At 44.5% G+C, this 25,315-nt stretch overlaps 1 protein-coding gene across 4 annotated transcripts in view; it reads left to right on the top strand.

Annotated features, from left to right (window-relative positions):
* The window catches only part of dop1b (DOP1 leucine zipper like protein B), a 168,609-nt gene that overhangs the window by 57,826 nt on the left and 85,468 nt on the right, over positions 1 to 25,315 (top strand). For 3 of the 4 annotated variants that reach the window (XM_086007130.1, XM_086007132.1, XM_086007129.1), the window contains exon 2: positions 12,928 to 13,094. In XM_086007130.1, coding sequence (XP_085863256.1) covers positions 12,957 to 13,094 — 138 coding nt within the window. In that variant the 5' untranslated portion in view covers positions 12,928 to 12,956. Of the gene's footprint in view, positions 1 to 2,947; positions 2,976 to 12,927; positions 13,095 to 25,315 lie in introns of those variants that run through there. The other variant, XM_086007131.1, reaches the window with a different exon arrangement.

The raw sequence follows: 25,315 nt of genomic DNA on the forward strand, positions 1-25,315 counted from the left end.
GTGGAACTTTGTTTTGTGACCAGACTCATTATATCTTCAAAATGCGACAGAATGAGCGATGAAAATGCAGTTCACTTGTCTAAATTACCATGTAAATTGATTTTTGTAGCTAGAATGCTGTTTTACCAAAAATGGCTTTGAACAGCTTTATCCTTGAAAAGATCAACAGAATACAAATTAAAGCTGCGAGGCACACAGATCACTCTGTGGGTTGTGAAGTCAAATGATAAAAAAGTCAGAGGTGGGGGCAGAGGGAGGGAGACAGAAAGGGTAATTAAGTTTCTAAAAATTGTAGATGTGCTTTCTTTCCTGCCTCATGTCAACTCTTTTTTGATAAAGGTTGGGAGGGCGAAAGAAGGAAAAAGAAATAGAATATATATTTGTATTTTTCAAAAACCTATGTTAATTGGTAGCTGCCTTTGCAGCTCTAACACAAGGCCAATAGTTGTACAAGAGTTCAATTACTCCCCCTCTCTCCCAGAAGATGGTGAAATGCCAAGCCTGCCCAAGCTCCTCCCTCAGAACTCAATGCCATTTCTACAACCTATGTACTACCAATTCTAACCTGTTTATGCCTTCCCGAAGTCTGTTTACAGTTCTCCTCGTTTGTTTCTCAAACACAACTTGCCTTCAACAAATCTGTGCTGTCACAGTCCCTCGTGCGGCTCAATTGTTTCAAAGCTGGGCGCTGCATCACAAGTGTCAAAACCAGTGAGTGGACCACGTGTGATTAACGTTCCTGGGTGACTTGTAAAGGTTGGTTGGTCACAAAAAACTGCTTCCTACTTGGTTGAAATCTGCCAGGTAGGGAAAACGGCCTTTTCCAGACTTCCAGGACCAGGAAGTTTATAGGGCTGAAGTCAGAAGAACCAACAGGGTCTTATTGGGCTGGATCAAAGGAGTTTCTTGTGGGTTGCACCTTGGGTGTATCTTCCCCGGGTCTAACTTTGGCATATTCCTAAACCCATTCAAAGGTCTGTTCCTCCTTTTCCCCTGTTGGTTTTGTACAGATTGTTTTTGTATTTCCCTAATTATCTTATTTTGAGGGTTGCTTGCTTAGCTTACACTTGGATTTCTTGGGTATTTACTTACCTTGCATGTGAAATATTTTTTAAAATGTTAAAAATAAATTCAATCTTCCAGTAATACATTCCTGTCAATTTATTTTCAGCTGAATGCCGAATTAATTAATATTTGCCATTTTTAAAATCCAAATTCTGACTGCCAGATCTTAATTCACTCGTTCTGTGTTTAGTTTATGTGCAGACACCTTGGTGGAATGGAAATAGTGCATCTAAACTGTGTACATAAAATTAAGATGATAAATTGTCAAAACAATGTTATAAATGGAGATGCATCTAAAATTTTTTCTCATGCTTTACCTTCCTCCTGTGAGAATTCCCCTTTTTGGTACCTCTATTATTCCAAATGATTTGACGTTGACCCATATTGGTAGCAGTGATGAAACTTTATTCGGTAGAAGCAAGGATCAATACAGTTACTGTGTCTTTAAGCAGCAGTTTACAAGGTATAATGAATAGTTATACTACCTTGTTATGCCTTAGGTAAAAGGAAGAGTTGTCTACACCCTCTGGCTCGTGCTCCAGGTCCATCTCCGCCTGATTGTCTCCCCGAATTTACCGAACTCGACTCCAGTCTTGGACATTTGAGCACTACTGTGGGGTCCCCTTCTTCTGCCATTACTTTCAATTCAAACCTATTGACATTTAACCTTCCTTTCCCTCGCCATGTGGTGTCTCATGTCACCTGACCTTACCCAGTCTTTCCTTTTGTTTGTATTTTCCCACATTCAATTCAACTATTTCAAGAATCTTGGTTTGACATGCAGGCTCCTTCGCTACCTTATCAGTCTGGTTACTATGGTTGAGCAGTTCCCAGTCCTTTTCCAAGGTCTGTAACTTTATGCATTTTCAATGTGCCATTGTTCAGTTATATGTATATTGTGATAAATGTTTGCTCTTTATTATGTGGGAACAGTAGCATAGTGGTTACATAAAAACATAGGAGATAGGAGCAGGAGGAGGCCATTCGGCCCTTCGAGCCTGCTCCGCCATTCAATGAGATCATGGCTGATCATCCAAACTCAGTACCCTGCCCCTGCCTTCTCCCTATATCCCTTGATCCCTTTTAGCCTTAAGAAATATATCCAACTCTTTCTTGAATATATTTAATGAACTGGCCTCCACCGCCCTCTGTGGCAGAGAATTCCACAGGTTCACCACTCTCTGGGTGAAGAAATTCCTCCTCATTTCAGTCCTAAATGGCTTACCCCTTATCCTTAGACTGTGAGCCCTGGTTCTGGACTCCCCCGCCATTGGGAACATCCTTCCTGTATCTAGTCTGTCCAGGCCTGACATTACTGGACTGGTAACCCAGTAATGGATCAATGATCTGGATAAGTGAATTCAAATCCCACCACGGCAACTGGGGATTTTAAGTTGATTTAATTAAATAAATCGGGAATAAAAAGCTAGTATCAGTAATGGTGACCATGAAACTACCGGATTGGCGTAAAAAACCCATCTGGTTCACTAATGTCCTTTAGAGAAGGAAATCTGCCGTCCTTAACTGGACTGGTCTACATGTGACTCCAGACCCACAGCAATGTGGTTGACTCTTAACTGCCCTCTGAAATGGCCTAGAAAGCCACTCGGTTAAGGGCAATTAGGGATGGGCATTAAATGCTGGCCTTACCAGCGATGCCCACATCCCGTGAATGGGAAAAAATATATATAAACCAAGCTACTCATTAATTTCCCATCTACCCTTTGTAAGCTAATTATGATTGTCTACATATAAAAAAGGAACTAATAAGCAAAAAAAACTTATAAATATTCCCACTTTTTTTTTTCCTCTTACCCCCTCTGCCCCGACCTTCAATATCTGCGTGCACACCTTTTAGAAGTGGGACCATGGGATTGGCCTCTGAAATGATTGGATTGAATGATAGCAAGGTAATATTAATATCTTGCAAGTTTTGCTCCCCTTTTCAAGGAGAAATTTCACAGCTTCCTTTTTGAACGTTTCTAGTGGTTGGTTGCCAGGATAAACATAAGACTTTCTGTTTTACCTGGGTAAATGAAAGTGGCAGCAGCTGGCGATGCTTCTGGGGGGGGGGGGGGGTGTGTGTGATTGCGCTTCCGCTTTGTTCTGTAGCAGTTATTATGCACGTGCCTGGCTGCATGAAAATAGCTTTAGTCAACTTACTCATTGGAACCTCTACCGTTGGCTGTAGGTTTGGTGATGTTGCTGATCCTACCCTAAAGCCCATTGTTTGTTTCTGTGGGATTGCCTGCAGGAGCAGGTTACCTGAATTTCTCTTGCTGATGGCAAGAAATTGGCCATGTAATTTTTCTGTTGTCATTGGGTGTCGAGAACCAGTCGAGTTGGAAAGGCGTGAACAGCACTGAGAAAGAGATGTGATTTTTTTTTTCTAGGGCATTAATCATGACGTGAGCCTGCTGAGATACTGGTTGATCTTCAAAGAAACTGCTTCTACTTAAAAGGAAAGGACACCCTTCTAATCCAGGAACCCGCTTGGGGCCTTTAATTGTCCATTAAATTAACATTGTTGACAGTAGGCTCCCGAGGTATGGAAAGTGGTCCATGTTGTCCAAGGCCTTGTCGTGGATTTTGATAATCGGGGGGGCAGTACTGTGTGGCGGGGGCAGGTTGGTAGAGGACCTTTGTCTTATGGATGTTTAGTGTAAGGCTCATGCTCTCGTACGCTTCGGTGAAGGTGTTGACGATGGTTTGGAGTTCGACCTCCGAGTGAGCGGAGACGCAAGCGTCGTCTCCATACTGTAATTAGATGACAGAGGATGGGACGACCTTGGATCTGGACTGGAGGCGACAGAGGTTGAACAGTTTCCCGTTTGTTCTGTAAATTAGCTCCACTCCAGCGGGGAGCTTACTGAGAGCGAGATAGAGTATTGCAGCAAAGAAGATCGAGAAGAGCGTTGGTGCGATGACACAGCCTTGCTTGACCCCGGTTCGTATGTGAATTGGGCCTGTGGTGGAACCGTTGATCAGGATCACGGCTTGCATGTCGTCGTGAAGCAGGCGGAGGATGGTGACAAACTTTTGAGGGCAGCCGAATTTGAGGAGGACACTCCATAATCCCTCACGGTTGACAGTGTCGAAGGCCTTTGTGAGATCAAAGAAGGCCATGTACAGCGGTTGCTGCTGTTCCCTGCATTTCTCTTGTAATTGACGTGCGGTGAAGATCATGTCCATTGTGCCCCTTAGTGGGCGGAATCCGCATTGCGACTCTGGGAGGAGCTCTTCGGCCACTGGGAGAAGGCGATTGAGGAGGATTCTTGTGATGACTTTCCCTGTGGCAGACAGCAGGGAAACGCCAAGTCCGATTGTGGTAATTAATCACCTTTCTTGAAGATGGTCACAATTACGACGTCTGAGATCTCCTGGCATGCTTTCCTCCTTCCAGGCGGGGATTCCATCTGCTCCTGAGGCCTTGTTGTTCTTCAGTTGTCTGATGGCCTTTTCAACCTCATGCCAGGTCGATGACGAAGTCCAACACCGCCTTCAGAATGCCAGTGCAGCCTTCGGTTGCCTGAGGAAGAGTGTGTTTGAAGACCAGGACCTCAAACCCGGCACTAAGCTCATGGTCTACAGAGCAGCAGTGATACCCGCCCTGCTGTATGCCTCAGAGACATGGACCATGTACAGCAGGCACCTCAAAGCACTGGAAGGGTACCGCCAACGCTGCCTCCGCAAGATCCTGCAAATCCATTGGCAGGATAGGCGCACCAACGTCTGTGTTCTTGCTCAGGCCAATATCCCCAGCATTGAGCGTGGTCAAAGCTTCGATCAGCTCCGATGGACGGGTCACATTGTTCGCATGCCCGATAAGAGACTCCCAAAACAAGCGCTCTATTTGGAGCTCCGGCACGGCAAGAGAGCCCCAGGTGGGCAGAGGAAACGCTTCAAGGACACCCTCCAAAGCCTCCTTGGAAAAAGTGTAACATCCCCACCGACACCTGGGAATCCCTGGCCCAAGACCGCACAAAGTGGAGGAGAAGCATCCGGGAAGGCGCCGAACACCTTGAGTCTCTTCGCCGGGAGCAAGCGGAAGCCAAGCGCAGGCAGCGCAAGGAGCGCACGTCAACCCAAGCACCCCACCCACCTGCCCCTTCAATCACCGTCTGCCCCACCTGTGACCGAGACTGTCGGTCCCGCATTAGACTCATCAGTCACCGGAGAACTCATTTTTAACGCGGAAGCAAGTCATCCTCGGTTCCGAGGGACTGTCTAAGAGAAGAAATTAACATTAAATGGCACAGCCTTGTGTGTTTACAACCAGAGACTCTGCTTCTGGTGCAGGCAGCCTCATTATTGGTTGGGGAGGAGTCACTGGACTTGATTGGTGTGAGGTCTGTCAAGTTTTGGAGGAATGCGCTGTGCTGGTAGGCTGACTTTTGACTGTGCCAAGCCTATAGCACTCAAGACATAATCATGTGATGCACACAATCTGTATCAAGGGATTGCTTGTTTAAAAAGATTACTTCATAGTGAATATTTGTTCTATCCGAATGCAATGAGGTCATCTGTTTACACGGCTGCATTAAAGTGACAAAGTTTCAGAAAAGTTCATTTTCTCCCATTTATGTCCAGTGTGCTATTTGTGAAATAGTCTGAATGTCCCTATCAAAATATTGTAAAATTTTAGTGCAGGAGGAGGCTATTTGGCCCAGCCTGCTTGTGCCAGCTCTCTGGAAAAAGCTAGCCATTAATTTTCATTCCTCATACCATTTGTAAAAATGTTTAATTTAAAAGCTGTTGTAGATTCTACTTCCACCACTAATGGAACAAATGAAGGACAGAGACGGGATGAGTTGCTAGTCATGTGCTTGCTTTATTAGGCCAGGGGGAACTGAGCATGCTCATACTAAACCATGTGATTAAAATTACACTACTTTCCCCTTTTTAAAAAAAAAAAAAAAAATGTCTGCATTCCCCTGAAATACAACAACACTCTGGTCCCACCTTTCCCAGCATTACATGTACTACATAACAAAAACTCCTGGCTATTTTTCTTTTAAATGAACTACAAATCCAGTTTAATAGCAGGTTTGCAGAGCCTTCCTGATCTCCTTACAGAAGGTTTTAGTGTTGAACCAATTTTCGGGCTGTTTCTTGGTTCTGAACTCAAAGATGATCGTGTTTCTATCTCGGACTTGTTTGAGTCTATATGTTTCACTTCAATCCACTTGCTGACAAGTGATTCAAGATCACTGTCCAATCCAGGCCAGTAAACAAAGCTTCTTGCAATTGATTTCATACTGACGATCCCTGGATGCTCAGTATGAAGTTCGGCCAGAATTCTATCTCTCAAAGAAGTAGTTACCACCACTCAGTTCCCCCACCTGATACAACCTTGCTCACAAGACAATTCAGTACGACGGTTATGGAATGGTTTCAACTCTGTGTCCAGACACTGATCTGTCCATCCATTCAAGGTGTTTTCATGCACTCTTTTCAGTACTGAATCCTTTTGAGTCTCATTTGCAATCTCAGTTGCATTCACGAGCAAGCCTTGATGCATAAGCAATTTGGAATTCTTTGCAAAACCTTATCCATTGTAGTCTGGAAGATTTCGGGGGCGGACTTTACACCATACAACAGCTTGGTGTATGAGTACAGTCCCTTGTGTGTGTTGATAGTGAGATACTGTTGACTCTCTTTGTCAACATTCAGTTGAGTGTAAGCGTGCAACAGGCCAAGCTTAGAGAAAACCTTTGACCCAGAGAGTGCTGCATACAAATATTGTGATGTAGGTAACGGGAACTGCTTGGTTGATAGTAACTTTGTAGTCACCGCACAAGCGTACAGTTTTGTCTGCTTTGGGCACTACCACAGTCTGGGTAGCCCATTCACTTTTGTCAGTTTTTACTAGCACTCCATTCTGTCTGAGCTTCGCTAGCTCTTCCTCCACCTGACTTTTCAATGCATAGGGGACCGGCCTTGCCTTAAAGTAGACAAGCTTCACGTTGGACTTGATGCAGGTATGAGCGTCATACCCGGTGATGCTCTCATAACTGTTTGAACATGCTTTTGTACTTGTTCAGCATTGTGTCGAGTCACTTCTTTGAAGCATCTACACTGAAGATGTTTTTCCAGTCTAGTTTTAACTTTCTCAACCAGTCTTTGCCCATGAGGGTTGGCCTATTGTTATAGCTCACTATAATAATAGGCAACTTTACTGACTAGCCAATGTGTTGAACTGTACATTCTATTTGTCCACATGTCTCTAGGATTTCTCCAGAGTAGCTTTTTAATTCTATAGTACTCTTTGTAAGTGGTATTTGATTAAACTTGTGCTCGTATGTGGCCTTACTCATGATAGATCAGTCTGCCGCTGTGTCGATACACATCAACAATATATTGCTCGTTGATCAAATGTTTTGTACTTTCTCACGACTGCTAGCGTTGCTGCTAGTGGCATAGATACTGTAGATGCCTAGTTCTTCAACATCAGGTGTGTTCACTTCAGTATTGTGAACTCTTCCCTTCTGTTGTCGCTGCTTTGTATTGCCACTGGAATGGTTCTTCCTGCTTTCGATCTAACTCTGCAAGCTGTTGAAATATGACCTTGCTTCTGGCAGTGAAAACATTTTGCATTCCTGTATTGGCAGGACTGTGGTGAGTGATTTCCATTGCAGCGATATCAATTCACTGAACTGCTCTCACCGAAATGCTTTTGACTTGGTCTCTCAGCTTTAAGTTCGGCGATGGCTTTGTGACTGTAGACCTCTGCAACACTAGTCACTTGAGTTGGATGGAGCTCCCGAGCATTCTTGGATGCCATCTCCATAGATAGGGCAATTTTTCATGCTATGTCAAATGCTGGGTTCAGAGTGTTCAGTAACTTAGACTCTGTGCGCTCATCAACCAGTCCACACACAAACTTATCTCAACGCATGATCCAAAAATGTGCCAAAGTTACAATGCAAAGACAGGTTTTTAAGAGCTACAGTGTACTTACTGATGGTTTCACTTTGTTTTTGGTTTCTGGTAACAAACTTATAGCTCTCTGCTATTTCCAACAGCTTTGGGTCAAAATGGTCCTCGAGTTTCTCGACAATGTCTTCAAACGACGCATCCTTCACTTTCCCTGGCGCGAGTAGGTTTGTCAACGTCCGTAGACATTTGGGCCGATCTCCTGTTCACGAATTACTTTTATTTTGAGCTTCAACATTCTCATCTGCACCTTCTGTCTCACTAATGTTATTGTCCCCAAAAAAATCTCCATCCACTCAATGTAAGAACTGAATGGTTCGCGAGCTCGGTCATACATGCCGAGGCTTCTGATGAATGGCCATGATTGTCCCGATCCCGTCGAACAGTGGCTCAGCACGCTACTTGTGTACCTGTGAGAATCAACACTGCTGTTGCTGTGTATACATACACGCGACAGTGAAGCACAGATGGTTCCGCATCAGCATTAACAGTAAAACATCGCAAAAAATTCAGTTTAGGTGTCATTAATTCACTTTAAACTCTTCCACTCAAAGGTTGAACACTGTCCTTCCCAGATCCCTAAAAATGGCTTTGGGATCCCGTCCTCGTCACCAAAATGTCATATATGTGGGTAGAACAAATGAAGGACAGAGACACAGAGTTGCTAGTCCATGTGCTTGCTTTATTAGGCCAGAGAGAACTGAGCATGCTCATACTAAACCATGTGATAATATGTTACAACCATTGTTTTTGCTAAGATAGCCCATGTCCTGACCAGCCTCTTTATTTAAAAAAAAAAAAAAAAAAATCTCTCAAACTTCTCCATTCTTTGAAGAAGCTTATGAAGAAGCTTATGCTTTCTAGATTCAAATTGGCCATTTTTTCCCTATTCACCGTAAATCTGTGGCGTTTGCATGCTGAACTAAATTTTTCTTTTGAATCTTCCAATAAGTATTTTCAGAGTTAATCTTCTGCTGTTGATACTCATTGAAAGAAAGAACTTGCATTTATATAGCACCACTTGTGTCTCGCTGGGCATCCCGAAGTGCTTTGTATCTGATGAATCTTGATTTTAGTGGAGTTGGTAAAATGTGAGTAAATGTGGCAGCCAATTTGCACACAGCAAGACCCCACAAAGAGCAAATGAGATGAATGATGATTTAATCTGGTTCTTTTTTTGGTGGTGGTTGAGAGAAGCTTGTTGGCCAGAACACTGGGTGTGCACGCTTTTTTTTTTGAATTGCGCTACGGGATCTTTTGCGACCACCAGGAGACACTGATGGGGCCTTGATTTAATGCAGAGGTGTCCGAGCTTTTTGTCTATGTGAAATGCATAGGCAAACCATGCAACCTTTGGGGCCTCGTACGACTTCAGATTTAATTTCTATTAATTATCATATCTCTGCAGACCTTGGTGTTCTGACTGAGCATTGTTGCTAGGGGACAGGGCAACATGGCAGGGTATGAAGGTAGAGCCAATGATGCAAGACCAAGACCGTTAATGATCTTTGTGTTTCAGCTGAAAAAATTGGGCTCATGACATGGGGCTTGTCTCTCCCAGGTTATGTTATGCAATAAGTTGCATGATTTTCTTCGATATAAAATAATTGTACAAATAAAGATATAGTACTTTTTCCACAGTTTTTCTTTCTATGCTTACTGAATTGTGTATTTTTTGGGGCCAATTTTCTCCCCATCTCTCTTTGGGCAGTAGCTTGTGCTGGGATAAGGTCACCCACACAATTGGCCATTATGTAGGGAACCCGGATTGTGAGATCATTAAAGTTGTTTGATTGTAGGGATAATCACAGCGGAGCCCTCTCCTGTTCTCTCACCATGTCCACGTGAGTGAACTTCACAGCAGGAGGCATTGCATAGTGATCAGAAATGTGAACATGGCTGATTGCCCCACCCATCCACCCACCTGCCTTCCCCAACACCAGGAGTGCTGCAATCAACTGAAGTACCCGCGGCCACTGTTCTGCCTATGATGAGCTAACTTGCGCAGTAAGCAAATCAACAACAGCGACTTGTAATTCCACAAGTGTCTTTAACGTAGAAAAATGTCCCCAAGATGCTTCACAGAGGTGTAATCGGAGGAAAATTGGGACTTCCTAGAATGATGTGGTCACCAAAAGAGATGGCACGACAATTGGTTCTACACGCACATTGCTAAATGGTTTACTTTCTGTTTGAGTAACTGGGTGTGCAGGTGAGCTGGTTGGGTTGGGTGCTGTAAAAGGATCAGGGCACTAAAAACCGACTTGCAATTTTGTGCATGAGATTAGTTAATTTGCATAGTGCACAAATGTTGAAGTGTTTTAGCAGGCAAGATTAGAAATGGATGACTACCCTTGTCCTCTCAATTGTGACTCTATAAGCTGTTCTCCACCTTTAGGACTCCAATCAGTATTTTCTAGTAAGTCAGTCAGTTCACTGCTTTTCTGAAAGCTTAAGTGAAGTGCTTTTCCAATTAATGAGGTAACCTAGCAAGTTGACCAGGCTACTTGAAATGATTGTTAATGGGGGTCAATTAAAGTAACTGTATGTGGGGATTCAGACACCTGGGATCCCTGAGCACTGCATGGCTTTAAAATTGGTATTTTTTTCACTTTTTTTTTATACGTGAGGTTTTTCGATCTCATCTTGAGCTCATAATTCTCAGCTCTGAACAGTCTGACCTTGGAAAGATAATTGCTCTATTTTTTCAGTCCAAAAGTAATAGTGAAATGTACGCACCAGTGACCTGACACTCCGTGTGATTGTGAATGTTCGCTGAATATCAGTTAATCTGATAATGTATTTAAATGCCTGACTTTGTAAATCTGCTTTTTGCATTGTAAAACCAGCCACTTAGTCATGTGGAGTGTTTTGTATCCGCACTGGGGTTATGTTGGCCACCTCACCAGTAGGTGCATCCTTTCAACATGGCTCTCATAGTTGTATGGTTAAACAATCCTGAAAAGCAAAACAACTTGCTCAGACGGTAAAAGGACATCTCTTTTTTGCTTGCAAGTGAATTTTAGCTTTGTTTTTTGATGACTCCCTAGCTGTGTATGTATTGACTGTTGACCTGTATCTGTTTATGTTTTGAAAATAATTTTTCTTGGGTTTGGGGAATTTGTATGGGAATTTTGAGACTGCTGGGACCCTGATTGCTCAATCGGTAAATGCACTTTTTTTAAAGTGTTTTTTATGGGATGTGGGTGTCGCTGGTAAGGTCAGCATTTATTGCCCATCCCTAATTGCCCTCGAAGGTGGTGGTGTGCCGCCGCCTTGAACCGCTGTAGTCAGTGTGGTGAAGGTACTCCCACAGTGCTGTTAGGGAGGGAGTTCCAGGATTGTGACCCAACGACGATGAAGAATTGGCGATTATACTTCTAAGTCAGGATGGTGTGTGACTTGGAGGGGAACTTGGAGGTGGTGGTGTTCCCATGCGCCTGCTGCCCTTGTCCTTCTAGGTGGAAGAGGTCGTGGGTTTGGGAGGTGCTGCCGAAGAAGCCTTGGCAAGTTGCTGCAGTGCATCTTGTAGATGATACACACTGCAGCCATGGTATGCCGGTGGTGGAGGGAGTGAATGTTTAAGGTGGTGGATGGGGTGCCAATCAAGCGGGCTGCTTTGTCCTGGATGGTGTTGAGCTTCTTGAGTGTTGTTGGAGCTGCACTCATCCAGGCAAGTGGAGAGTATTCCATCACACTCCTTACTTGTGCCTTGTAGGTGATAGAAAGGCTTTGGGGAGTCAGGAGGTGAGACACTTGCCACAGAATACCCAGCCACTGACCTGCTCTTGTAGCCACCGTATTTATGTGGCTGGTTCAGTTAAGTTTCTGGTCAATGGTGACCCCCAGGATGTTGACTGTGCAGTGTAATAAGCCACACAGATCTATGACGTCCCGGGTTTGATTGCTGGCCCGTACTCAGTTTAGATAGTGGAGGCAATATAATTGGAAATGGGGGGGGGGGGGGGGCTTTCTGCTGAAAAGTGTGCATGTTAAGTAAGTGTGGCCTTTGTTAATGTCAGTTAGTAACAACTAGAAAAGGACGTTGGAGCTCCAAAACATCATCGTCAGCCACTTTAGTAAATCGTGCAGCTGCCATTTCCAGGTCAGAGGGAGCGGTCGTGGAATTTCTTGCTCTTGACTACTAGATGGTGTTATTGGCACCGTAAGGACAGAGTCGGGTTCTGCTGTGATATCCCACACAAAGTAATGGCCTGCTGACACGGGTGAGTCTCGCCCACGAAGGATGGGCTGATTGGAATTGTGGGTCAGCATGAGTCACTGCCTTCAAAAGAGAAGGCAAAGTAAAAATAAAGCCAGGATGGAAAATTGAAGTGGCAAAAAGGGCCTCTAAGTGACCTTGAGATTTTTTGGTTCTTCCCCCCCCCCCCCCCCCCCCCCCCCATCACCCATAAACTTTAATTGGCAATTGCTTTGATTTAAGTAATATTCACACGTTTGCTGTATTTGGTATTTGAAATCTCTTTGATTGTTAAGTGTATATGCTGCTGCAGTGTTGAAATGGACACCAAACTGCACATTTTACTGAGATTCATGCCACATTTGTACTGCATCAAATGGTTCGGTATCCAGGACATTTCTGACAGTGCAATTGAGTTCCTTCTGAGTTTAAAAAGTCAGCTTTGCTCTGGCTGCAATTACATTGTAAGACCCCTTCATACAGCACTGTTCAAGTATAAATACACCTGTGCTGCATAACTGTGGTATTGGTTCTTTAAATGTTGGAGCTAAATGTATTTTTTCTATCTCCTTACGTTCCCAAGTGGTGTGACCGGCATGTTTTAAACTAAATGTGTATTTTAAAATGACCTCTTGTGTGTTTCTGTCTGTCCATTTTTTGCTTGTGTCACCTGATGTTTGCAATAAAACTAACGTGTTCTGTTCATTGTGTTTTGTCCTGCTCAGGATTGAGTAAGCTGCTATGAGAAAGAAAGATGGATCAAGAAGAGTTGAATCTGATAAATGATTACAGATACAGAAGTTATGCTGCTACAATTGATAAAGCTTTGAAGAACTTTGAATCCTCCAGTGAGTGGGCAGATCTTATCTCGTCACTGGGAAAGCTTAACAAGGTGAGTAGATATGTTAAGTGGGGGCTGTGCTAGTGGCAAAATGGCAATATAAAGTGGGTTGCAGCCAGTTGTCTAGAACGAGATAAACTGGTTAAAATGCCTTTGTTACCTCTAGACTTGACTATTCTAACGTCACTCCTGGCCGGCCTCTCTCGTTCTACCCTTGGTAAACTTGAGGTCATCCAAAACTCTGCTGCCCGTGTCCTAACTCGCACCAAGTCCCGTTCACCCATCATCCCTGTGCTCCTGACCTACATTGGCTCCCGGTTAAGCAACTCCTCGCTTTTAAAATTCTTATCATTGTTTTGAAATCCCTCCATGGTGGAGGGTGGAATCTTTTCCAGCCCCACAACCCCCCGAGATATCTGCGCTCCTCTAATTCTGGCCCTTGGAGCATCCCTGATTTCAATTGCTGAGAACACAACAACTTGTATTTATATAGCGCCTTTAACATAGTAAAATGTTCCAAGGCGCTTCACCGGAGCTTTATCGTAAGACAAAGGTCCTCTACCAACCTGCCCCTGCCACACAGTACTGCACCCCCCGATTATCAAAATCCATGACAAGGCCTTGGACAATGTGGACCACTTTCCATACCTCTGGCGCCTACGGTCAACAAGGGCAGACATCGACGACGAAGTCCAACACCGTCTTCAGTGTACCAGTGCAGCCTTCGGTCGCCTGAGGAAGAGAGTGTTTGAAGACCAGGACCTCAAACCCGACACTAAGCTCATGGTCTACAGAGCAGCAGTGATACCCGCCCTGCTGTATGCCTCAGAGACATGGACCATGTACAGCAGGCACCTCAAAGCACTGGAGAGGTACCACCAACGCTGCCTCCGCAAGATCCTGCAAATCCATTGGCAGGATAGGCGCGCCAACGTCTGTGTTCTTGCTCAGGCCAACATCCCCAGCATCGAAGCTTTGACCACGCTCGATCAGCTCCGATGGACGGGTCACATTGTCCGCATGCCCAATAAGAGACTCCCAAAACAAGCGCTCTACTCGGAGCTCCGGCACGGCAAGCGAGCCCCAGCTGGGCAGAGGAAACGCTTCAAGGACACCCTCAAAGCCTCCTTGAAAAAGTGTAACATCCCCATCGACGCCTGGGAATCCCTGGCCCAAGACTGCACAAAATGGAGAAGCATCCGGGAAGGCGCTGAACACCTCGAGTCTCTTCGTCGGGAGCAAGCGGAAGCCAAGCGGAAGCAGCGCAAGGAGCACACGTCAACCCAAGCGCCCCTTCAACCACCATCTGCCCCACTTGTGACAGAGACTGTAGGTCCCGCATTGGACTCATCAGTCACCGGAGAACTCATTTTTAATGTGGAACTATACATCCTCGGTTCCAAGGGACTGCCTAAGAAGAAGATCAGACAAAACTTGACACCGAGCCACCTAGGGAGATATATTAGGGCAGATGACCATAAGCTTGGTCAAAGAGGTTTTAACGAGCGTCTTAAAGGAGGTGGAGAGGTTTAGGGAGGGAATTCCTGAGCTTGGGGCCTGCTTTGAATAGCTTTAAATGCACCTTTTTTGGTATTGGCACAGGACTGGTTAATTGGATGAAGAAAAGCCGCAGTAAAGCCAGGGTGGGGGGGGAGGGGAAAGACAACAAATTGTAGCTGGTATTAAGAAACATTCAAATTCAGCTACTTTCTTTTTCAGTATGCCAAAGATGGAGTGTCTTTCTTTTTTAAAACTCTCCCTTGTCTAATTAGTGACAGGAGCTTTCCAACCCCTACCCTGACGAGGGACTGCCCAGTGCTCCGTGTAATGGGAATACAAGTACTTTGTTACTGCTTTTCCTCCCCTTTCAGTCACACACAGGGACTGTGCTGTTCATAAAACAAGTGTGGGTGTAGGAAATAGCTAGAAAATGTGAATTTGTCCCAAGTGTTAATGTGGGGGGAGGGGGGGGGGTGGAAAATCATTAGCAAGTGCTGGTGTTGGATTGTAGTGTGGAATTGTTGGTCGTCTTCTTTCTAGTCTCTCAGATTTTGTACCATCTGTAACACTGAGCACTGGTACGCTACATGCTCCCAAGTCTCTGCTAATGCCATTCTGTGTAGGAGAATAACACAGGGTAGCTATCTTTGCTTTTGCATTTCTCCTTATAAGGAAGCACACGCCCCCACCCCTTTCTATCTGGGATTGGCGACTCGCCATGAATGCGTTTATATTTTTGACTTGAAATGAATTTCCTGGGGCTGCATGGTATACCTCTGGGAGAGGTAGATTCTGACACCAGTGTCTTTTTGAAGATGGCAACAGTTTTTAGTTTCCTTTTTGAAATGAAGGGCTGTAACTGACTTCCTGTAGTGTGATTCTCGGTCGAGCAGTTGATCGAGGAACCATTTACAATGTGATATTGGAAAATTTGTTTGATGTGGAGAGATTTTATAACATGGAAGAGCTGATGTTTGCAGTTATTATGCAGCCTCGAACCTTTTACTACTTCCAGCTAAAACCGGGGAATTCTAGAAGTTTTGGAACCAACAAATATTTGGTTCCGTCTGTTATCTTTTGAAGGATCAAGTCTTTTTGGAAGTCGCAGCACAGATGAAGGCTTTGGTCAAAATATTTACCAATAGGCCCATTGACTGCAGGTGGTTTTCCATAAGATAGTGGATTTAGGACAGATAGTTTTGTAGTGGCAGCATCCGGTAAACTAGGAAGAACTCACTTGAGACTGATTTTGCAGGTAGCCTGTAGGCTCTCTTTTGACCAAATGTATCTCTGATGTTGAGAATTGCAAGTCACTTCATTTTGGAGTTGCATTTTGCTTAAGTATTGATGTCATGCCCAGTGCAAGGGCCTTCTCCAGAGTCGCATAATCCCATTGGAAGCCAGGGTGTTGAGAACGTTGGTGCACAGCCCATTGGGGAACCTAGGTCTGTGCCTGTAAGAACTCCCTAAAGGGTCAAGTGACTACTGGGCTGAATTTTGTTTTTGAGGGTGATAAAAGTAGAGGTGACACTTGTACACCCAACTTTATGGAATCATTGGGTCAATCAATACCAACTGTTGAAGCTCTGGAACATTTTCTTTAAATAACTAGGTTGCCAAAAAAAGAAAGTCTTGCATTTCTATCGCACCTTTCACGACCTCAGGACATTCCAAAGCGCTTTACCGCCAATGAAGTACTTCTTGAAGTGGAGTCACTCTTGTAATGTAGGAAACTCGGCAGCCAATTGCGCACAGCAAGCTCCCACAAACAGCAATGTGGTAATGACCAGTTAATCTGGGTTTTTTTAATGTTGATTGAGGGATAAATATTGGCCAGGACACATGACCTAGCTCTCCCTGCTCCTCATCAAAATAGTGCCATGGGATCTTTTATGTCCACCCGAGAGAGCAGACGGAGCCTCGGGTTAACGTCTCATCCGAAAGGCAGCACCTCCGACAGTGCAGCACTCCCTCCGTACTGCACTGGAGTGTCAGCCTCGATTTTTGTGCTCACAACCTTCTGACTCAGGCGAGAGTGCTACCCACTAAGCCATGGCAGAGGGTGGGTGGGCATATACACAGAATGCCAAATCAAAACAGAAAATGCTAGAAATACACTGCATCTGTGAAGAGAACAGACTGGTTGTGACGTTTCTGGTTTGTACCCTTCATACTTTTCATTATACACAAGATCAGTCAGTCTGTTGGTTATGTCGCAGCTAAGGCCGGACCTATTACAATACTATGTCCATTTTCCAGCAGCAGTCACTGGATAGTAATCGGGAGCAGGGACCCTGGGAGGCTGTTTTCCCTCCTGAATCCAGTTGTACTGATGCCACTGCTGCCCTGTCTGAGATTGATTGATAATTAGTTGAGCATATAGGGATTGAATCCAAGATCTTTCCTGCTCTATGATTTCGGTGCCATGCTTATGGTGCACTGATCCATCATGTCATCAGGGAACAATCACCCCTGTTGTTTTTTTAAATCAATTCTAGCGTTCCACAGGCTGCGTGTACTGCTAGTACAAAATCAGGTTTATAACTGGCTGATGTTGAGAAAAACCACAGGGGGAGGGGAGTAAACACATTTGGAATCCTAATTGCTCTTTTCACCCCTCCCTTTTGAATGGATGTGTGTAACCTGACCGAGTGCTTGGTTTTCATTCCTGTTGCCTCTGGATGGTTAGCCTTGGCTCGGTGTTAGCACTCTCGCCTCCGAGTCAGGAGGTTGTAGGTTCAAGCCCCGCTCCAGATAATTTAGGCTGACGTTTCAGCGTAGTATACAAGGGAGGTGCCCTCTTTCGGGTGAAATGTTAAACTGAGGCCACATTTGCAATCCCAGGCGGGCGCACAAGATCCCATGGCTTGTTGTCTCTCGCTCGCGCGCTCTGAGAGGTTTATTTGTAATCACATTTTTTTGCCATAATTTAATTGAAACCAGTATTTACTGCCATGCTGCTGAATCCCCTGTTTCAGGTGTGATGCTGGGTGAGGGGGCAGCGAGTGGGAGTCCCAAGATACTGCTCACGGGGATGGAAGGAGAAGAAAATCCCAAACGCCCTTTTTAATGTTGATCTGGAAACCGCACACGTCAAAGGTTTCACTGAAACTTTGCAATGCATCATTTTGTGCAAATATGCAAAGTGTATATTTAGGGTGTTTAACTTGTTTAGTTCAGAAGAGAAGTGAAGGAAAGCAGTAAATGTATTGACAAGTGTCTGCATGTGTTCTTTCCATGCAAGTAATTTCAGAAGAAAAACAGTTGTTTTGCATTGTAATCAAAGTGAAGCTTCGTTTACAGTATTACACACACTAATGACATTACAAGAAATATATATTTTCAGCCTACCTGGGAGTGCTGCAAAATGTTTTGAATTACAACAGCAGTGGTAAGGGTCTCAAAAGGGAGGAAGATCAGGCGTGGTCTTTGCCTTGCAGGGGCCCTGTGCAAAGGTTCAGTCTGAGGCCCCTACATCGATTAAAGTTGAGATCGTTAAAGTTATTGGGGCAGAACTTGTGGTGGGTATGATGGCGCACTCTAAGAGTACACCGTCGTAACCGCCTTTGAAATGGACAGCAAGTTGGTGATTTCCGTACGTGCTTACACATGCCCTAAATCCCAAGCTTGCGATCTGTCAAGTTCAGACTTGACAGATCATCCGCTCTGACATTGAAATCCTTTTCTCTGAAATCCTTATTGCTAGCGCAGAGTTGGGATAATTGCCCACCAACCGCCCAGCAATTACGTATAATTTTTTTTACAGATGGTGGAAACAGACGCAGGGCCTGTATCCACAGTGTGAGCGGATGCCCATCAGTAAAATATCTTCACTGATGCTTTATTACTGTATTGGAATTTTTTATAATGCTTTTTTTCCTCAATTCGATGACATCGAGGAATGTATAAAGTTGTAGAACCGGATTGCCTCATTTGGGACGGCATCCAGAGAAAATGTGGAGTATTAGCATAACTTGACAGGCGTACATACAGAATCATCTAATAATTTATAGTGGATGTAATTAATTTGTGTTTCTTTAAAAGAAATGAGAAAGTAGCAGATGTTAATTTAACTGAATTTCCCCCCGGATTCTCCCGAGTGTCATTTAAACTACTGGAATCTGCCGCCTCTTTTCCTTGGATTTATTTATTCCTTTCCTGTTTCAATTCTCCAAATACCTGTTGCTTCTGTTTGCTGATTGGAGCGCCGGCCCACGTGGTCCCCGGTAAGTTTCCGCACACTCTGAGCCCCTGGGATCCGTGGGCCACTAAGCTGCCCCCTCCTGCAAGTTCGCGACGGAGGGTCCCCGTCAGGTAAGTGCACATTCTGCTCCGATGTTGGTGGCGTACTCCATAAGTACGCCGCCGACCGCAAAATCCAGGCCATTACATACATACATACGAACATACGAGCAGGAGTAGGTCACTCGGCCCCTCGAGCCTGCTCTACCATTCAATACGATCATGGCAGATCTGATTACTCCACAATCCCGCCTAACCCCGATAACCTTTCACCCCCTCGCTTATCAAGAATCTATCTACCTCTGCCTTAAAAATATTCAAAGACTCTGCTTCCACCACCCTCTGAGAAAGAGAGCTCCAAAGACTCGCGACCTTCTGTGAGAAAAAATTTCCTCATCTGTCTTAAATGGGCGACCCCTTATTTTTAAAACAGTGACCCCTAGTTTTAGATTCTCCCACAAGAGGAAACATCCTCTCCACATCCACCCTGTCAAGACCCCTCAGGATCCTATGTTTCAATCAAGTCACCTCTTACTCTTCTAAACTAGATCTGCAGACGGCCCCTGACTAACTTGGGGGCCCCCCGTACAATTTCACGGGTTCCACAAGTCCTAACGCCATCCCTGAGGAACATCGATTGCACAGGTCTGCCGCCAGGCTAGCAGTATTTACTGTCGAGCATTAAGGTCCTGAAATGGTGCTGTGGTGGCTGCTAACGTGCATGCTGAAATTTCTCTCGGCTAGAGACGGGATGATAGCGATGGGTCCTTTGCATTCCTGTAGAAATAGTACTGAGCATTCCACTGCAACAGGCATTCTGTTTTTAAATTACAGTCGGCATTGAGATGCCTGTAGCACTTAACCAAATTTCTCTCTTTAGTCATTAGATTTGCTCCATTGGGAAGAAAGGGAAATTACAGGTGTGTCGAATTAAATTTTGCTTGTGAGAATAATGAGTTAAATTAAATAGGTCAACAGCTCTGCTAAAGTAACAGAGTGAAATTTCAAACCAATGCATCAAGTATTTAATATCCAACAGGTAAATTTAGAAGCAAAAGATCAAAGGCAGATTGTATGTGGCTTGTGTTCAAATAGCGATTTCTTGAGCTCTTTCAGAAAGGAATTGCATCATTAAAAGGCAGCTAAATGCTTTTTAATAATTCAAAATGGGCAATTTATTGCCTTTCTTAATAGCTCAAGTTTTTGATGCATGGTTCAGCACGTTCTTGAAAATGTAATTTCGATGAAGGAATCCATGTTGAAATTCAGTACTTTCACAAACTATAATCCAGCAGCACCTATCTCGCATCTGTACTTTTTTTCTAATGGCACTCATCTGATGAACAAAGAAGAAATTTGACTCGGGTGCTCCAGGCATCTCTCTCCTGACCATATATATATTTTTAGAAGCCCATTGCTGTGCATTGAGCCTCAACAAAATGCCCAGTCCTCCTCTACAGGGTTGCAGAGGAGCTTCCTCTGTTCTCCAGACTGGAATTATTCCAGATCACAAAATCAATTAACATCTCTAATGTTTTAATCCCATGGGTTTACATGTGGCACATGCCATTTCTCCAGCTAAGTGTGTGGGCAGATGACCAGGACCTATGTTCCCTGCTAATGTCACTCAGCAACTGGTTGCTAGGAGATTTCTGTGAGACTGCCTTCACTTGGCTGTCTATATGCTTCTCTCTTCCCCACGCCCGCCACCCCCAAACACAAGATTAGACCATGATCTAGCATTGTGGGACTGCAGGAGTGAGTCCGTGCTACAGACTGTCATCAACAATGAATCCGAGTTCTTGGCTCCCTACCCACAAACAGCCAATTGTTGCTCAAACCTTTTCTATACCTAGTACGCAATGAATCACTGGCCCATTCTTTCAGATTGATCTAACCCTCCTGCCAAGAAATTAAATCGAGTCTGTCTGCTCAATGGACAGAACTGTGTATTTATATGCAAAACACCTTGTACCACGATTCAGGAAAGCTTGTAAATTATACACAGTTCAATTAAACATGGGTAGGAGTGTGGAATTCCAAAGTCATCTTTCGTCAAGTGAATTAAATTTTATTCAATCAGAACTCAGTCTCACAAAGTATAAGTAGAAAATGAGGCTGTATATTGTGGGATGTTGCCATGCCAACACTTCGTGCTTTTATTTTAAACCAGTTAATATTTCAATTGGAATAGCAGAGAAAATTATTTTGTACAAATGAGTTAAGTGTTCATAGGCTGGTATTGTGCAATATAATTCCTGGGCTATAGTCTTTAACAAGCCTTCATCACAATGGACACTTGAAAAACTGAATTCACTGCCCTAAACTGAATATTAACATAGGAGCAGGAGCAGGCTATTCAGCCCCTGAAGTCTGTACTGCCATTCCCTTAGATTATGGCTGATCTGTGCCTCAACTCCATTTACCTATCTTTGATCCATATCCCTTGATACCCTAACCTATTACCAATCTGTTGATCGCAGTCTTTATTAAAAAAAAAACAACAAAAAAAACAACTGAGCCGACATCCACAATCTGTTGGGGGAGAGAATTGCAGATTTCCACTACCATTTGTCTGAAAAAGTTTCACTCATGTCTGGCCTAGCTCTAATTTTAAGGTTGTGCCCCCTTGTTCTGGGTTCCCCCACCAGAGGAAATCGCTTCTCTGTATCTGCCCTATCGAATCTCTATCATTTTAAACATCTCGATTAGATCACCCCTCAACCTTCTAAAACCTAAGGGAATACAAGCCAAATTTACACAACCTGTGCTTTAAGCCTGATATAATTGCTGAGGTGCTCAAAACTGAACGCAGTACTCGATGATGTCTGATCAAGGGTTTGTATAACTGAAGTCTTTCTTGGATTCAATCCAAAGTGGATGACTTCACACTTCCCCAGATTGAGCACCATCTCAGTTTTGCCCATTCACTTAGTCTGTCTATGGGACCCTGCTCCTATTTGCATAACTTACTTATGCCTCCTAACATAGTGTCATCTGAAAACTTGGATATACAACTCTCCATTCCTCCATCCAAGTCATTGATATACATGGTGAAAAGCTGAGGCCCCAGTACAGATCCCTGGGGAACACCACTTACCATGTGCTGCCAATCAGTATCCTAACTCTCCATCTCCTGTCGCTTAACCAAATACCAACCCAAGTCACAAGTTTAGCTTCAATTCCGTGTGCTTCAATTTGTGCTGAATAATCCCGTGTGCAGAACCTTTGGGAAGTCCAAATAGGGAACAACCATCGACACTTCCGCCTTCACCGTGTTAAATGACCACCTCAAAAAATTCAACTAGATTAATCAGACAGGACCTCCCCTTCATAAATCCATGCTGAGACTCTTTGATCCCTGATGATGGATTCCAGTAACTTTCTCATAACTGATATTAAACAACAGCAACGTGCATTTAAATAGTGCCCAATTTAGAAAATCATCCAGTCGCACTTCACAGAGGCTTAATCAGAGAAAAATTGACAGAGCCAAAAAAAGATACTGGGAGGCGTGACCAAAAGCTTGATCAGAGGTGGGTTTTAAGGAGGGCTTTAAAGGAGGAGAAGGGAAGTGGAGAGGCAGAGAGGTTTAGGTAGAGCGTTCGAGTGTGGAACCTAACCAGCCTAAGGCATGGTGGGGAAAGGGAGGGACAGAGGCACAAGAGGCTAGCATCTGAGGAATGGAAAGCTCTGGTTGGGTTGTAGGGAGGGCGGAGGTTACAGAGATAGGGAGAGGCAAGGCCATGAAGGGGATTTAAGCACAAGGATGAGAATTTTAAATTGGTGGCGTTGAGCTGCAAGCCAATGTAGGTCAGCAAGTTCAGGAATAATGGGTATACAGGACTTAGCTAGGGATAGGTTACAGGTAGAATAACAATACAGTATATCTCTCCTCTTAGGCAATCCCTCGGAACCGAGGATGACTTGCTTCCACGTTAAAAATGAGTTCTCAGGTGACTGAGTCCAATGCGGGACCTACAGTCTCTGTCACAGGTGGGGCAGACGGTGGTTGAAGGGGCGCGTGGGTGGGGTGCTTGGGTTGACGTGCGCTTCTTGCGCTGCCTGTGCTTGGCTTCCGCTTGCTCCTAGCGAAGAGACTCGGTGTTCGGCGCATTCCCGGATGCTTCTCCTCCACTTTGTGCGGTCTTGGGCCAGGGATTCCCAGGTGTCGGTGGGGATGTTGCACTTTTTCAAGGAGGCTTTGAGGGTGTCCTTGAAGCATTTCCTCTGCCAACTTGGGGCTCTCTTGCCATGTCAGAGCTCCGAGTAGAGTGCTTGTTTTGGAAGTCTCTTATTGGGCATGCGGACGATGTGACCCGTCCATCGGAGCTGATCGAGCGTGGTCAAAGCTTCGATGCTGGGGATATTGGCCTGAGTGAGAACACTGACGTCGGTGCGCCTATCCTGCCAGTGGATTTGCAGGATCTTGTGGAGGCAGCGTTGGTGGTACCTCTCCAATGCTTTGAGTTGCCTGCTGTACATGGTCCATGTCTCTGAGGCATACAGGAGGGTGGGTATCACTACTGCTCTGTAGACCATGGTGCTGGGTTTGATGTCCTGGTCTTCAAACATGCTCTTCCTCAGGCGACCGAAGGCTGCACTGGCACACTGAAGGCAATGTTGGACTATATAAACAAAACTTGGATACCATCAATTTGGATTATAAATTTGGCAAGTTTCCAGTTATGAGAAACCTTCAGTGAATTTTTCCAATAACTGGAATAAGTACACACCACACCTACACTTGTGTACACTGTACCAGCTGCTCACCTGGAACAAAGGTCATATTTTTCAGAAATAAAACCTATGAAGGTATATTGTGAAATCATCCTCTATCTGTGAAACCTATGACTGGTGTTGTTCATCAGGTATTTCCTGTTTGGAGCTGTTGAGCCTCGGAAGGGAAGGGAGTCGAATTTTCTCTCGAGCACCAGTTAGCTTCCAGCAGCCAAACACATTCCTGCAGCTAGATTGGAAACTGCTAACTGCAGCACAACATCTGGTCATTAAATGCTTTAATATAATGTTTAAAATGAAACCCTTTGCATCCATCTTGGAAGGGGGGAGTTCAGAGTAAATGGGCCACCCCGTGCCTTATGGAGCAGTTTCTCTCGAAGTGTACAGTGACAATCTCTGCACACTTCTATTAATTTGATGTTTTTTTAGAAAGGCCCTGGTATAATTTATTTTCATTTCTCTCCCCCCCTCCCCCCCCCCCCCACCCCACAACCAAGAAGTTATGCATGTCCATGTCACCATTTTGCCCCTACTTTTTTCATATTTACATCTAGTAGTAAACACAGGACCCATTCCCGCGACCTCTTCCACCTAGAAGGACAAGGGCAGCAGGCGCATGGGAACACCACCACCGCCAAGTTCCCCTCCAAGTCACACAACATCCTGACTTAGAAATATATCGCCGTTCCTTCATCGTCGCTGGGTCAAAATCCTGGAACTCCCTCCCTAACAGCACTGTGAGAGTACCTTCACCACACGGACTGCAGCGGCTCAAGAAGGCTGACAAATGGTGGATGGCAAATGTAGCTTTTGATACCCAAGAATGAATGAGACGTGTATCCAGAAATTGTTGGCGAATTAGTCTGACACCCTTACAGGGAAGATGCTCAAAAGCGTTTTGTGAGACACTGTCCATGCTCATTTGAAGAATGTAAAAGTTATAATAAATGGCACAAACAAATTCCCCCTTGGCATTCGTGTTGCTGCAAAGGCCGTCCTGTCTTCAGCAGCAGAGCAGTAAGTAAGTGAGGGAGGCCCGACTGCCACTGAAGCGGTGGAGAACCACCTTGATTTGGTGTTTGCCTGCTCCTCTGAGGGGTTGACTGTGTAAGCTGACAATTTTTTTATTTTTTGTTTGTTGGCTGGTCTTCCCTGCTGGCTGGGAAAGTTTCACGGCAGAAAGCAAAACCTCGATTTCACCTTTTCCCCATCGTCAGAATACAAGTGGCGTGGATTCCGCAGTTGTAACTCGAGCATACCACAGAAGTGCTTCTACTTGAAGCGGCTTTGTAATATTAGAGAGACCGTTTCAAGCAATAAGTCCTGTCTCCTGATTCTACTGGAATTCTTTTGAGGAAACGGCTATATTAGAGGATGAAGATACTTCAGTGGGCTTAATTATATGAATTTTCAGAAAGGATTCAGTGAAGTTAATAAAATTATTTGAATGTAAATATAGAACAGAAATATTGGTACTGATTTCTTTTCTGGGTGATATTTTTTGAGTTTAAAGGGCTCCCTTGTGTGTTTGTAAAGACTGGTTGCTACCAACCCTCGCTCTGACACAGCTGATAAGGTTGCTGCTTTAATCTGGAGCCACTTCACTATTCCCAGTTCTGTTCATGTCGCTGAATGGGGTATTATGTACTTAAAAGGTTCAGAACAGGGCCACCATTAATGTTTAAATAGTAGCTAATTTACATATTACCTTTTTACTTTTGGAGATTATTACCTAGTTACTGGCACTTTATGTAGAGTACTAAGTTCAGCTGGCAAGACTGGAGCTATAC

This window comes from Somniosus microcephalus, chromosome 14 (assembly GCF_052327205.1).
Source record: "Somniosus microcephalus isolate GS21.2 chromosome 14, FLI_Smic_1.0, whole genome shotgun sequence".
NCBI lineage: Eukaryota > Metazoa > Chordata > Chondrichthyes > Squaliformes > Somniosidae > Somniosus > Somniosus microcephalus.